Here is a 15,873-nt window from a genome sequence, read left to right on the forward strand (position 1 = left end):
CCTGCCGAGCCTGTCCAGCAAAATACCATGCTTGATGTATCAAAAGGCGCTGAGAGGTCAAGGACTCTCCCCGCCCATATCTCCCATCAACAGAAGGCCTCTGAGGGCTCTGCTCCATCCCCACCAGTGTCTGATTTTAATAGCGCATTCCTGACCTGGAAAAGCTCTGTTGGACAGCGACTCAAGAATGCAGTGGAGGCAGAAAAGTACAACCACTTTGCCAGCAACACTGCCACAAAGTAAGCACAAAAATGTGCTTGTGTTCAGTCATAGCCACTGTGAGATTTGCATCATCTGCATTCTAGTGGTCATCCTGCCGGTTTCCTAGCCCACAACTCCTTGGTAAACTAGAGAGCTGGCTGGGCTTTAGAGGGCTCAGGGGAATCACAATGATAACCAATATTCATGTATTTATTGGATATAATTCTGAATCACCCCTCCACACAATGAGTGTTCAAGGTGTTTTATTGAAAAGCCAAACGAAACTAAAACGAAACTGAGAAAATATGTACACTGCAATAAAACAGGGGAACTTTCTAAAATTAAAGAGTGGCATTAATCACTAAAAACATGGGTGGGAGGGTGCTGTTGCACTCATGTCCTACTTATGGGTTTCCCATGGGCAGCTGGTTGGCCACTGTGTGAACAGAATGCTGGTCTAGATGGACCCTTGGTCTGATCCAGCTTGACTCTTCTTATGTTGATATCCAGGCCATTTAGGGATTTATAGGTAAGAATAAGTACCTTGAATTGGGCTTGGGAACAATCACGAAGACAGTGGAACTGTTTCAAGATTGGTGTTACATACACTATAAAACACACACCAACAACTATCTGGACCTTGTGTAGTTTGTAGCTGTAGTTGCGTAGCTGTAGTTTCTGAACAATTTTCAAGGGCAGCACCACACAGAGCATGTTGCAATAATCTGAATGTGTGGTGATTAAGGCATGGACCACTGTGGCCAGATTCACCTTTGCACAAATAGGATACAGCTGGTGCACCAACCAAAGGTGGACAACAGCACTCCAGGCCAACCTCCCCCACCACCGGACCATCCAGAAGCAGCACTGGATCCAAGAGTACCTCCGAACAGAGATGTGAATGCCCTGAAAACACCTGGATGAAACCAGAAAAAAGCTGGTTTCTCCCCACAGATCTTTTTTGGTTTTGTTTTTCTGAAAATTAAACAATTTTGGATTACAAAATACTTTCTTTTAGAACGGTGAATAAAATGATTAAGACAAGGTGTTCACAGATTTTCTCCCTCAAAATTATTTCTAAATATTACACAGTAGGAAGACTTTTCTGTAAGACTAGAGATGTAAAATTTCTGGAAATTTTGAAGCTATGGAGGAAAAATGGTTTTTTAAATCATTTGTGTAAGGTCTCAGCATAGTTATATATTCCATGGCTTATTAAAATTATTGATCAAATTTATCTTTTATTGATAGACATTTAGGGATGCTCTGAGCCATACTCAGTTTCCCAACATATGACTAGAGTCGTCATTTGCAATGAAAAATTCTTGATAGTTTGGGTTTTGTTCTAGAAAGTCCTGTGCTTCTGAGTTTCTTCTGGTTAGATGTTCTAGCAGTTAGATGTTCTAGCTACCCGGCCACTTTAGACAGCGTACAATACTAATAACAAATTTAGACAAGCAACTGAACAACAACAAAAAACATAACAAAACAACACCGCTCTAAAAATCCCTAACCCACCCGAAATGCCTGCCTGAACAGCAAGGTTTTTAAAGCCTGGCGGAAGCTCATCAAAGAGGGGGCATGGCGGAGGTCACTAGGGAGGGAATTCCATAGAGTGGGGGCCACCACAGAAAAGGCCCTCTCCCTAGTCCACACCAGCCTTGCTGTCCTGGCTGATGGGAGAGACAGAAGGCCTACCAAGGCCGATCTCGTTGAGCGGCGTCCCTAGTGTTGTTGGAGGCGCTCCTTAAGATAGACTGGGCCGGAATCATACTTTGTTTTGAGCTCCCTGGAAAAACGGCGGGATATAAATTTCACCAATTTAAAATAGTAATTTGCAGGTGACTACTTCTACTTGGGTTTATTCTAAGGAATGGCAGGTCCAATCACTGTAAAAGGGAATTACAGATGTTTCTGGGCACATCTGCATATTGCTGGATATGTGAGGAGGGGCTAAAGTATTTAGATTAAAATCCTGCAGATTCCTTATTCATACAAGCTGTTATGTTTTCCCACAGAGGCACCTCCTGCAGTCTGGGAATCTCACCATCTACCTTAAGTAGGCAGATGATCATCCCTTTGATGTAGCAGATCCCATAGTATAAGCTTTTCCCTCTCCCTACAATATTAATCTCAATTCCTCTCTTTTCACCTTGGCCTAAGCATGCAGCAAATGAGGTGGTAGAATGAACAGTACCACTTCTGAGGACCATAGTTTTTAATACTTCTGTATGGGAAAAACTCCCTACTAAGTAGAAAACTAGCACAACAGGGAAGAGGTTTGGCTGATGTGCTAGCTTTTCTTGCAGGGATTTTTTTTTTACATGCAAGACCATTCAAAACTGGCATCCCCCACCTGCAATCTCAAGTGGTACAATCCTCTCTACCGCCTCAGGATTCCACCACCTCATTTTGCTGCATGTGTAGACCAGGCTTTATTTTTAGGTGAAGGGGGGGTACTTCTAGGGATGTCACTATTAAGTTTTCTGTCAGTATCTTTCCTTCCCTTTTAAGAGTGTGCTTTTATAATTTTATGCATTATTAGTGTTTTATTGTTTGAAAAGCAAATTGAGTATAAGCTGGCAGTGTGTTCAATAAATAAAAATTGGCATTTTCTGTAGTTTCTGGTACCCACAGATTTGCCTACTGCAGCTTCTGTGTATTGAACACACAGCAAATACTCCTTCCAGTTCAGCTTCTATGATCCATGGATGTCTGAAATGAAGCACGTGCATCTAAAATAACTGCCACTGAATTTAGTGACACAGGCTCCAACCTGTACAAAACCAGAAGATAAAAACTAAGATAATGCATTTAAAACTCATGAAGGTTTTTTTTAAAAAAGCATGAAAACTAGGAAGGCCCTTGCCTTGTGGTTATCAAGGTATTGCATGTTTAATGATAGAAGCCGTGGGGTCAGAAGAGTCTTCTAAATGATAGCAGAGATTTGGGATCTTAAGTTCAAAGGCCATGCATACTCACTGTGGACTAGAAGACAGGAATCAAGATTTTACACATTAAGCCTTGGAAAGCCTGATTAAACTATTTAGTTAACGCTTACGCAATGGGGCTTTTGGCCCTTCTCTTGAAAATGTCAAGATGGTTTTCTGAAGCCTTCATCTTTAGAGTACCCCACTTTCACATCTTGTTTCATAAAGAAAGATTAGTGGCAACTTGCCTTTTTACACCCTCCTCCAAACAGAGGGGATATACACGAATTATCCTGTGCATTATGAATGCTGAATCAGCCTCCTGCACAGGCGAGAAAATAGATTAATTGTGTGAAAACCTGTGGCAGGTGGTTTATCTAACTCTCCCCTTAGGCATTAAAAGCATGTGTGAGGGGATCGTACTGGACAGCTTCCTTCCTGGCACACCACACACACGTGCAGGTTTGGCAGCTGTGTGAAGAGGCCCTAAGCATGCCCCTAAGACTCTTTCCCATGATAGCAAATTCGGATTGGTCCAAAGGCTCCTTCACATGGCTGCCAAACATGCAGCTAGTGCTGGAGATGTGGACAGCAGAGCAACCCCCTCACTATCAGCACATGGTAGAGTCTTAAGAACCCCTCTGTCTTTCTCACTTGCTAAACTTCTTGCGTGGCATACAGTAAGTGGCTTCCGAGAGAGGGAGCAGGGCCATTCCACCGGCCCTGCTGAAGAACTCCCTCATAAAGGCTCCTCCTCCCTCAACTATAACCACCAGCAGCCATTCCAGCAGGCAGTACTGAGGGAGATGAGAGGGAGACCAGGGCTATTCCACCAACCCTGCTAAAAGAATGGTTTTCCCCCACTCCCTCCCCGTTCCTTTTTCTTTGTTTGTTGTGTCTTTTTAGACTGTAAGCCTGCAGGAAGGGGCTGTCTTGCTTAACTGATTATATGTAAGCCATTCTGGGAGCCTGTTTAGCTGAGGAGTGACATAAAAATACTTAAAATAAATTAGACATAGGACAAAATCCAGCATTTTCTCCACTAAAAAGATTATAAATTCCAGAATAACCCAAAATATATACTACAAACCTTTCCAGGATGCACCATAAGCCTAACTTGGGAACTATGCTAGAGAAGCCACATAGGATTCTCTGAAGATAATAACCATCATCTCAGTCATGAATATAACCTTAACTGGCATGCTTCACTGGGACTGGTTTTTCTACACCAGCTCCAATGTAAGTAAAGGAATCAGGTGTGTAAAGTTTGCTTGAGGTCCATCACTGAGCAAGAGGGCCATCACCCCACTAAAGAAATCTTACTCAGGAAAGTTAATTGTAATATTCATCAATTGATTAGATCTGAATCCATTTGCATATGACTACAACAATATAATGCTTTGTTTTTAAACTGTCGTTTGTGGAGTGCTAGTCAGGACATTCTGCTGCCTGAGGGAGCTGCTAAATAACTATTAGCCTAACATCCAAGCCTGTAATTCTGACTTCTCTCCCACCCCCCACCCCCACAAGCCAGACTGGGAACCCAGAGTTGTTTAGCCTCCTTGGCTTGCTTTGCCACCCCCACTGGAAGGAGGAGCCAAGTAGGAACACTCAAGCCACAGTGACTAGTATGTTGGCTCATTCCTGATAATCCAGGTGGTGTTTTTTTTTAAGCCCTGAGTTGTCATTGGCTGGGTTTGGACGATCAGCAGGGGAAACAACGCAGTGTCAGTTGTTTCCCCCATCTCTGCGCATGCCAGTCACACAACCAGGATTACCCTAATTACCCGCCACATTATGCCTTGCCTTGTCCTCCAAACCCAGCACAGGCATAGTAACTTTTCACCCACCCTACAACCCATGGATTGCAGTAGGGGCTGTAGGGTGGGTAAAAAGCCACTATGCCTGCACCGCACCACACGCCAGGTTCAGATGACATGGCAACCTGCGATGCAGCATGGGTAATTAGGGTAACCCCGGTTGCGCAACTGGCACACACAAGGGCAGGGAAAACAACCGATGCTGCATTGTTGCCCCCACTGATTGTCCGAACCCAGCCTTTGTGTGCAAACCTGGCCAAATGAATGGGTATATGTTGCAGCAGGCATTTCTTAGAAGAGACATTCCCTCCTGAGTCGCATCTAAGATGGTGCCTGTCATCTAGTATTCAGACTAAAAAAATTTAACTTAAAAAAAAGTGCATTGCCCAGTTATACTGGGTTGCCTTTTTGGTTGATTAAGGAGGTTTTTAATGGTCTAATCAATGAAAGCTTTCCGCTCTACTGTACAAAGCTATCAGCTTCCTGACCCCAAAAGTTTGACTTAGACTTGAGTACGAGCATCCTCAAAAGCTACATCAGCCTCCCCCAATCTGATGCCCTCCAGATGTGTTGGACTACACTTCCCACCATCCCAGCACACTGGCTGGAAGATGGTGGGAGTTGCAGTCCAGCACATCTGGAGGTTGGGGAAGGCTGATTTAGTTGTTCCAGGCATTGCAGGAAATCTTAAGCAGCTTTAACTATTGCTCACCTACAGACATCACCTGTGAAGAGTAACCCATCCCCCACAAGACAAGATTTAAATAAACTTACTGAACTTCGCATCTCTATTCAACAAACAGTCTAGAAGTCACTGACACGTGTCTTCCCATCAGTCAGGAGAGCGAATGGCACTAACCACATGCCACAAAATAAGGCTTCCCTGCTGCCTCCCCCTCCCACACACATAAGATGCTACCAAAATAGCTACAATAGTTTCCACACAGTTTCTGTGACTGCAATTCACGCTGGGGCGGGAGGAGAGGGGAATCCCATGCTTCACTAAACAAAGGCTACAAGGTCAATCCCTTTGCGTGAAGCAAAGCAAAATGGCAGCCATATTCAAATAGTGTTCTGGATCACTCTTTAGGAACAGGAGAGATCAGCCAGATTAGAAGATGTGCTCGTCAATGGGATTTCAGAGGCCACTGTTATCTTCTCCCAGGGCTGGCCCAAGACATTTATCTGCCTGAGGAACAACAAATGGTGCCCCTCACCTCAAGTCAAAATGCACAGAACCCAAGGCTGACCAAGTTATTTTTGCACTTGAGGCAGAAAATCCCACAAGCGCCTATCCCTGGGAGTAGAAATACAATAAAAAAAAACGATGTGCTGGCCTTTCATAAGGCCCAAAATCAGCTGTCTCACTCTGCCTAATGGTCAACTCACTGACCTTCCTATTTTCTGACTTCACAGCAGTCTCTCTTCCACCCCTCCCTGCTCCTGTTAACCAACTGTCCTCTTGCAGAGACTTCATCATAAGTAAGGAGAATCCCCACTATACTTGCTATCAAATGCTTCACGCATTAGGAGTCACACCCAAAGAGGGGTTATTTGATTTTATTTGTTACATTTATATCCCTTTTCCTCCAAGGAGCCCAAGGCGGCCCTTAGGTTGGGCCAAGAGTCAGTGACTGGCCCAAAGTCACCCAATGAGCTTCATGGCCGAGTGAGGACTTGAACCCAGGTCTCTCCAGGTCCAATCCATCACTCCAACCCACTATATCACACTAGCTCCTTGTGTTCTGTGCGGCACAACTGGAACCAACCCATTCTCCTTGGGACAGAAATTCTATTGCAAGAAAGCCCAGTGAAAGATTTTAAAGGACTAAAGTTTTAGCAGTTCAGAAGGACTTGTAAGTAGCTGGAGTCAATACAAACAGCCACACGGATGGACTACAGGCAGAATGTGACATAACAGCTTCACTTCCAGGAAATCTGGATTATCTGGGTCCAGAAACCCATCCAAAAATTTTGCATTCAGAAGAACATTATACAAATTACTCAAATGTACATACAGCTATTTAATTCTTCGAGTTTATTCCCCAAGTGAAATAGTGAGGGTTGGAGAATCAGAACATTTGGACAGGAATCAAGCAAGGGGGAAGGAACAAATGTGTGACTGGAGAGCAAATATGTGTGCAGAACCAAAGGAAAGAGCCTGAAGAACTACGTGAAGAGGTGGATAAACTATAACACCATAGAAAAACACACATTTCTGTTCTGCAGCTTTTAGCCACCTTTGTGATGGAAGAAGTATACATCTCATAAATAAAAAGAGAGCACGTATATGTTTTTGAATTGCAACTGGGATTATGAGGACCAGAAAGTTTGCTTTAAGGATCCTGCATGTTCTGACAGATCCTGCAACAGAAACCCAGATTCCATTTTTGTGCCATGTCTAGAGACCCCAGGACAATGCTACACCTGCTTCAGCATTGTCCTACCCCCATCCCATGGTTCTTAAAGCACTACATACACACTTGCCTGCCCTTAGAGATAATCTTCAGAGGCCTACTTATGTGGTGGTGCATGCAATTAGGTTGGCTGGCATGAGAGAGAGGGCCTTGACCGCAGTGGCCCCACATTTATGGAACTCCAACAGAAATTCATATGGCCCCACCACTGCAAGACAGACATTAAGAGTGCAATCCTATGCACGTTTAAACATACATAGCATCATACTCAAAAGGCCTGATCATCCCAAACTGCTTTAGCTTTATAAGTCTATTTTGCTGCTGCTAATTGATCTGGTGCTGACCTATTTTATTTGCTTTAATGATATTGTGCAGATCAGGTGTTGTTATCTATTGTTGTTGTTCTTTTGCTTCTATTTTATTGGTATTGATTCTTACTGCTGTCTTTTATGCTGCATAGTTGTGTTTTATTGTGATTCTATATTTATATATTGGAAGTCACCTTATGAGGACATAACCCTAAAAGGCAGCCTAAGAATATTTTAAATAAAAATAATACGAATATGAAGTATTTACACTGGAGGTATAGGAAAATTCTATCTGGGATTTGCAATTCATACATGGGCATCTTCACTTGACATTGTACGTATGTGTGAACTAGTCCTGTGTGTGTGTTTAGCTGCATGTAGCTAACACAGCTGCCCCCTTTTAGTGATCAGAAGACATGGGGGACCAGGACACGGATTCTCTCCAGAACCAGCTCCAATCGCACTATGGCAGCTGTAAAAAGAACAGGAAGCAGAAATCTGAAGCCACAACCTTCTGTTCTTTCATAATTAGAATTGTTACAAGGAAGTGATATTGCCCAGTGGAGTCTGCTGAGAAATAGAGAATTTCGCTTTTAAATAAAAGAATCCCAATTTGCCCCACAGGGCAGTCTCAGCCTGAGGACACGAGGCCAGGGCCTGCTCCTTCAGAGAAAGGAGAAACAAAGAAGAGGTGATAGGCTTGAATAAACCAACTTTGTTCTTGACAGCACATACAGCCTTTCAGGTTCACACAAATTATTCATCACACAGGAGGAATCTGCATGGTGCTGGGAAGAGATTAAGGCTAATGCTACTGGACTCCCCAACCTTTCCACCTACAGGCTCCGAATTCAAGTGCCCAACATTTGGGGGATCAGCATGTCTTTATCAATGGACTCCTGCCATACTGTACCAGTTGTTGTCACTGCCTAGGGCAGGGGTGGAGAGCATGTGGCCCTTCAGATGTTGTTGGACTGCAACTCCCATCAGCCCAAGCCAGCCAATGGAAGTTTTTTTTTTTCTTAGCTTTGATGTGAGGTGATTTGGATGAGAAAACAACTGGCTGGCTTTGCCTTCTGTAATATTTGAATAAATCTTAGTCATTATTTCTACATGAGCATCTGGAGATATAAATTAGCATGTGCACATTTTATGCAGATCTGTGTCCTGTGGACCTAGGTCCCCAATAGTTTAGGGTACAATTCTATGGACTGCACCCTCGCTACATGGAAGCCCCTGAACTCAGAGGCTTCCGAGATCCCTATTCCCTGCCAGGCTGAAGCCAGCAGGGCAGCAGGAGTGGCGGAGGCAATCTTTGCCTCCCCATCCTCCGAGTATTTCGCCAGATGGGCTTTTCAGCCCATCTAGCAAGGGCGCTTCAGGGGGGGGGGAAGGAGGCTGGAGGCGGCTCAGGATAAATCGTATCCTGGCCTCTCCAGTCTCCTCTCCTCCCCGCCCACCAACATGCCCCCTTTTCCCCCTCTCCAAGCCAGATTTTCCGACCTCGGAGAGGCAGCCAGCATGGTTCTCTTCGCACCAGCTGTGAAGGTGCAGGGGTTCAAATCTCCGACTCCCCCTTCTGAGATTGGAGAGCAGTCTCCGACCTTGGAAGGGGTTTTCTGAGCCATCCTATGGTCCCTGGGACACTTGCCCAGGGACCACAGGACAGCTCTCTAAAGTGCCTCGCAGTGACCCTGCCTGGAGGCCAGCCCCCTCCTACTGCTCCCACCCAGGCCTCCAAACTAGAAGAGACCAAGAAGTGAGAGGAGAAGTACCTTACCCATTCTTACCTCCCTATCACTACCCCAAGCAAATCTTTGGTTAGGTCAGAGGTCTTTCCCCACTCTCTGTTTCAAAAGGAGAGTTCTTCCTCCACAGCTACAGAAGCATGGCAGCAGGTTGGCATGGCCAGTAAAGCAATGAGCCAGTCACTAGGCACGATGGCGGAAGGTCTGTGCTTTGGAACACAGGTTGCCGCCAAACAATTATAAAGCAGGGGGAGGAAGCGCTGCAGAAAGGGGGAAGGCAGAAAGGAGGCAGCAGAACCCTTCTTCTTCCCTCAGCTTTTCCCCTGCTCCAGCTCCCCTCCATCTGCTCTCCCAACCTATCCAGGAGAAAAGCAGTTCAGGGCAAAGGGCTTGGGGGAGAAAAGCAGTAGTGAGGCAAACCCACACCCAACACAGCTCCTTCTCCAAAGCTGTCCCTACCCTGCCACTTCATATAATCTTGGCACACAGGTCATGCTGCCATCATGTCTAGTTATTTAGATCACCAATGTCAGGGAGGAAAGTGGAAGCACAGGCAGGCTGGGAAAAGGAGAAGAGGCTCATCAGGGGCGCAGGAGGAGGAGAAAGTAAGGGGCCTGTGACAGCACAGTGCTTATGGCACCAAAGAGCAGAGCGAAGACTATGCTTCCTCCATGATAAGAAAGGACCCCCCCCCTCCAAATATACATTTTACATGTAACCGCCCCACTGGAAAAACAGTTAGCCAAAAGCTACAGAAAAAAAAAAAACAAAAAAGCCATTCACTTGGAACAGATGCTTCAGAACGAGGTCATGAGAGAAATTAGTAGTACCACATCAGAGAAGTAGGAGTCATGTGGGATTAAGATGTTGGCTTTTCACAGTACTAAACTAATCGGAGTCACCCCCACTGTAGACCTACAAAGGAGGCTATACAAAGCCTCAACGGCTCAGAGAGGTGATGGATAACGAAACTGGATGCCTTGATTTCACCTCTCCTTTTTTAAAAAAATCAGGGAGGTGAAAAGCATTTTGTTTCGTTTAGGAGCATAAGCATGGAACCAGAGCAGTTTGCCAGCAAGCGTCCTCAATGCTCAGATAGCTTTGGAACTGTTTTCAGAGGCTCCACAGACATCTCACTTATGAGAAAGCTGAAGTGATCCAAGGGAATGATTTGGGGTCATAGAACCATAGGATTGGAAGGGGCCTACAAGACCATCAAGTCCAGCCCCCTGCTCAATGCAGGATGCCTGATTCCTAGGTGGTTTCCCATCCAAGTACTAACCAGGGCTGACCCTGCTTAGCTTCCGAGATCAGGCACATCCAGCCCTTTGCCCGTCAGACCTCAGCTCTTCGGGCAGCTTTGGCAATTCATTCTGAGCCTCCTCCTTCCTGCCTGCTCCATAAGTCTGTTGTGTGAATGAAGTCATTAAAAAGGTGGACACTAGTGGCTCCAAGCCATAGGGAAGCTTACACAGCCAAACTATCCATCCTATGAATATGCAACTGAACAATTCCCACCAAAGTACAAAAGGACCCTAACCCTGGAGCTAAGTCCATCCATGGGAGGTTGTGAGGGGAGGAATAACACAGGCCCCACAAAACCCCCCTCCTCCCAAAATCTCTTCCAGATCCTAACTGCATCCTGCATTAACTTTTCTTATTTGTCTTCCTATAAAGAAGCCTTCCCCAATATGATGCCCTCCAGCCATGCTGGCTGGGAATTATGGGAGTTGGAGTCCAACACCTCTGGAGGGCATCAGATTGGGGAGGGCGGCTTTATAGGAATGGAAAATGTGCAAGAAACAAAAGATGTGTGTTTGACTTCATCATATACGTCCGGGCTAGGCTCCCCGCAGTGAGTATGACGGCAATCTACGAAACGTGCTTTGACACAGTGCGAAGCGGCAGAGTTCTCCCTCATTCCGAGGGCCTACCCAAATTCTGAGACATGATGGCCTGTATAGACAACGGCCTATCTTCATTTTAGAGAACATGAGGTATCTACGGCACCCCTTTAAGTTCTGAAATGTCAACCCGATTAGTAAAGTCACATCCTTTCCCCCACATCCTCCCGGTATTCCCCGGCACACAGAAAGTGCGCATTCATATGTGACTGCGGGGAGAGGGTAAGGCTGACTGCACAAATAAGTGGCAGGGAAAGGGTTGAGCAGGCTTCTCTTCCCTTTCCAAAAAGGCACACTTCCTGTCACGTTCCCGGCCTCCCAGGGATGCTGTTCCTTAAGACACAGGGCTGGGACAAAGAACCACGCAAGGACACGTAACGTGTAGGTTAGCCTTCATCAGCCCGTGAGAACGCATTGGGGCCACTCACGTGTCTCCGTCCTCGAATACGAAAGCGAAAGCCTCCCGCAGCTGCTGCCTGAGTCTTTCCCCAGCTTCTGCTTCTTCGCCTCCCTCCACCTCCTCGTTTTGGGGCTTAGAGGCGTCTCCTTCCAACCCTGCTAAGGACTCGACGAGGGACGAAGAGCCATAGCTAGAATCCAGCCTCTCGTCCGTGTCTGCTGCTCCCTCCTTGCCTATGCACGGCGGATCGGGGCCCTTGTCCAACGGGACCTCTCGGGCTGCCGGCAGTCGGGGCTCGCCTTCGCCCAGCTGCCCTTGCAGGGAACGGATCGAGCCGATGCCGGAGTCGCACTGCCCTTCTTCTAGGAACAAGCCGCCGCCGCCGCCTTCCACCTGCGCCTCTTTCTTCGCGTCGGAGCTCCGAGTCCCCGACATGGTGCAGCAGCAACGGAGGAAGCGGAGAGGCTTCCCTCCAAACGAGCGGCCAAGGAGAAGCTCGGCTCCGACCAGGCGTTTAGAGGCCCGGGACGAGCAGAGCCCCAGGCAGCCAGGCAGGGCGAAATCGCGGAGCGCGCATGCCGAGCAGAGGGCGATCCGGCGCGTCTGAAGACGCCGCGAAAAGAGCCTCTCCGAACCTCTGCAGGCGCGGCTCCTCCTCCCGCCCGCACCGAAGCGACGCCCGCCCCGCCCCGCCGAGGGACTCCGGGTCAACAGGCGCCCCCTGGCGGCATGCACTGGGAAGCTAATCTCCCCCGCCTCCGACAGCGAAGCAGCGTTCCGACTCTGCGCGTCTACCTGTGACGGTAGCGGACCGGGCTCTCCACCTATACGGCGTCAACAGAAAAGCCCCGTTCAGACGTTGTGTTCTCGCAAGTCCCGGCCGTGCGAAGGGGGTAGAGAGAGACTGCTCCCTCCAACCCCGCCCCTGGACGCCCACGCCCCCTGCCACCACGTGTTCAGTATCAGGCCGGGGCCTGCGGGAGCGCAGTTGCACGTGCTGGCTCTCCGCAGGGGTGGCAACACGTGTTGACACGGGGTCGGGTGCCTACGCAGAGCCCTCAGCGCGCGTATATCAGTATTTGCATAAGCTTACTTCAAGCTAGTGGCAAACACGCACCAGCGTGGGGCTGTGCCCGCTATGCCCGTTGGCGTGCAAGGGGCGGGGCTAGCCCACGTGCGTGCTCTCTCTACCCCTTCACGTGTTCAGTACCCACAGGCACTAAATGCCTGAAGAGGGCTTAAGTCACCCTGAACGTCGCTATGAGGAATAGAAATGAACCAACGTGCATTCCAGACTTTAAAAAAAAAAACACCTGTTCGTTGTATGCACTTTGTGCATGGACCAGTAAGTATTATGAATCAGTTATTTGATTTTTGATACATGTAGTAGTAATAGTACCCAACATGCATTCCAAATAAAAAACCTGTTTCTTGTATGCACGTTGTACATGCACACATTTGTGAGCATTAGGAATCGGTTATTTGATTTTCTATTTGTGTGGTGGTGGTGGTGGTGGTTCGCATAGTAGTAGTAAATGTTATTCTTTGTCCATGAGAAAACTCAATATATCAATACAAAACAAAATCCAAGAACAGTATTACTTGCATAGGCACATCTATATTTGGTTCTTTATTCCCAGTGCTTAAGTAGAGATGATGGGTCTCCAAGTGCCCTGGAAGCCGCAGTTTCTTATCTGGAAGCTCTTACCGTAGATAACCGTAGATAATCAGGAACACTGGACAGACTAGTTGTAGTTACTCAGTAGTGCAGAAATGTGCATTGGGCTGAACTCAAATGTGCTCTCTTCTACATGGCCTAATTTAAGTCAGTATACAGTCCTGTAACTTGTTTGAGTGCCAGACAAGTTCCATCACTACTTCTTTTGTTTTTTTTATTTTTTAATGCAAAGCCCAGTAGGTCATAGGATCAAGTATAACACAGACAGTAGATTACATCTTTGGTGCCAGAGTAAGTGCAGAAGCAGCTATCGGGATATCTTCTGCTCCAGTGCTTGCCTGTAAGTCAACTTTTATTGTGGGCAGTTCTGTTGCTAGGCCTGGGCCTATGGGGTGCTGCCCTAAAATCTATTTCCCAGGGCCCTAGATCAATTCCACAGAGCCCTGAGTGTCCATTGGTGCCAATGGAATGGTGTTTTTTTCTTTCTGCTTTCCTTCCTATGCATGTTTAGACAAAAAAGAAAAGAAAAGGCCTATATCTCCCAGCCAGCATGGCTGGCTGGGGAATGCAGGGAGTTGTAGAACTTTTTTCTGTCTAAACATGCATAGGATTGTACCCTTAATTGCCATGCAGGCAGCATTTTTCACAAGGGATTGCAGCTGGGCAGGAAAGGGTTAACGTTTCCCCTCCTACATGCTGCAACCCCCCCCCCCCAAAAAAAACACCCTTCCCCTGCATAAGCTTAGAAAAAATGTTTTCCATTGGTTTGGGATGATCTGGGTCAGGGTGCAAATTAATTGAAGAATTTATTTTAGTTGAGATTATTTGGTTGAGAAATTAATTAGCTAGTTCAGTCCTCAGCATTTCCAGTTAGAAGGATCAGATTAGCAAGTCATGGAACGACCTCTGCCTGCAAGCCAATTGCGATCAGAGTAGAACACAGCAAGATGCCTTAAATGAGGTCAAACTATTTGTCCATCTAGTCCTGCAGGGCTGATGGAAGTCATAGGCCAAAACATCTGGAAGGCCACAGGTTGCCCACTCTTGCTATACAAAATAGCCAAATACGTAAAAAGTGCTGTTAAGGGTACTCAGGTACTTGACCTGGTTAGGAGGTGGGGACACTTCAGGACTGGGGCACTTTCCCCACCAGGGCTTTTGACTGGCCAGTTCAAAGGTACCGTTGTGGATTAGTTGTCTGGATAGTGACATGACAATCAGGTAGGCATTTGCATGTTTTCCCCAGGGCACAGGAAACAAATTCTTTAATCAAGGAGGAATCATTGTTCCAGAGCCTTAACAGCATTCCTGGAAGCTCCCAGGCTGCCCCTTCCAGACCAAAATGGATGGTGAGCCAAGGTGCCAGGGTAATGTCAATTAAATCCATTGTGCACACTACACATGCCCAAAAGCCAGTGCATCTAGAGCTCCTATAAAACCCATGGGGGTTTCTGGGCCCCTAATGTCTCTGGGGGGATTTCCCATTGATAGGATTGATGATCTTGCCAAGGCCCTGGTCTCTGTCTGGAATGGGGAGATTACCCAGGCTATCAATGTAGTATTTCCTAGACACCCTTGCCCAAATCATAGGACACCTTCTGATCCTTCATATAAGAGCTGGTGGCAATGAAATTACTGGGTCAACAGCTAGAAAACAGATGGCAGGAAACTTGGGGTAATACTGTATTGTGTCTGTGTGCTTGCAGGACCCACCGCTTGTGCAGCGGGGCTTTTGTGGATCTAAAAATAACTCCAAATGAGCTAAATGGGGCAGTCAGCAGAGCTCGCAAAAGGCAACTGTGCTTGTTTCTTGAGTTATTTTTAGAACTGCAAAAGCACAGTTGCATGAGCAGTGAGTCCCCAGGCACAACGGAACCCATGGAGACAGAGCAGCCCCATTGGCTTCTGCCCTTGTAATCAACACAGCTGAACACAGGCTAGAGTCCATTTTAGGCCCAACTCTGTGGCAGTAATGACAGCAAAGAAAGTATACTTCTCCTTCACTGTTGCATCAGGTTAATGTCAGCCAGCAGAACCCTTTGAGTGGTGAAGAGTCTAATACAATCAGGCTGTCCTATTCCTGCCATCACTGTTGTGTGGCTCGAAATTCTGCCTTACCAGCGAGCGGCCTAGTGTATCGGGGATCAGATGTTCCAGACAGCAGGGGAGCTGTCCAGCAAAGGAGTCATCAGGAACACAGCGGAATAAAGTGTTGCTTCAGCAGTGGCTAGCTTCCAATTGAGCAACTTTGTAGCTGGTTCTGCTGCCCTGACATGTCATCGGGGCCCTGATCTGGGGCATGTGAGAAGTCTGGCTTCCCACTCATAAGGAGGACACAGAAATGGAGGGCTTTGTGTTGTCAGGCTGGTACTGTGCCTTTGGTTGCTGTCTCTGCTCCTGGGGGTGATCCTAGATGTTCTAGAGCTTCTAGAAGTTCTAGAGAGTGGGACCTCTGAACTTCCAGGCT

General features: G+C 46.9%; 1 protein-coding gene across 2 annotated transcripts in view; it reads right to left on the reverse strand.

Moving 5' to 3' along the window:
- NFKBIE (NFKB inhibitor epsilon) overlaps positions 1-12,397 on the reverse strand; it is a 31,514-nt gene extending 19,117 nt beyond the window's left edge. For both annotated transcript variants that reach the window (XM_084828491.1, XM_084828490.1), the window contains exon 1: positions 11,757-12,397. In XM_084828491.1, coding sequence (XP_084684617.1) covers positions 11,757-12,163 — 407 coding nt within the window. In that variant the 5' untranslated portion in view covers positions 12,164-12,397. The remainder of the gene's footprint in view (positions 1-11,756) is intronic.
- Between the last annotated feature and the right edge of the window lie 3,476 nt (positions 12,398-15,873).

The sequence above is a fragment of the Heloderma suspectum genome, chromosome 1 (assembly GCF_057233095.1).
Source record: "Heloderma suspectum isolate Gila_16-S chromosome 1, 16-S_ref, whole genome shotgun sequence".
Lineage (NCBI taxonomy): Eukaryota > Metazoa > Chordata > Lepidosauria > Squamata > Helodermatidae > Heloderma > Heloderma suspectum.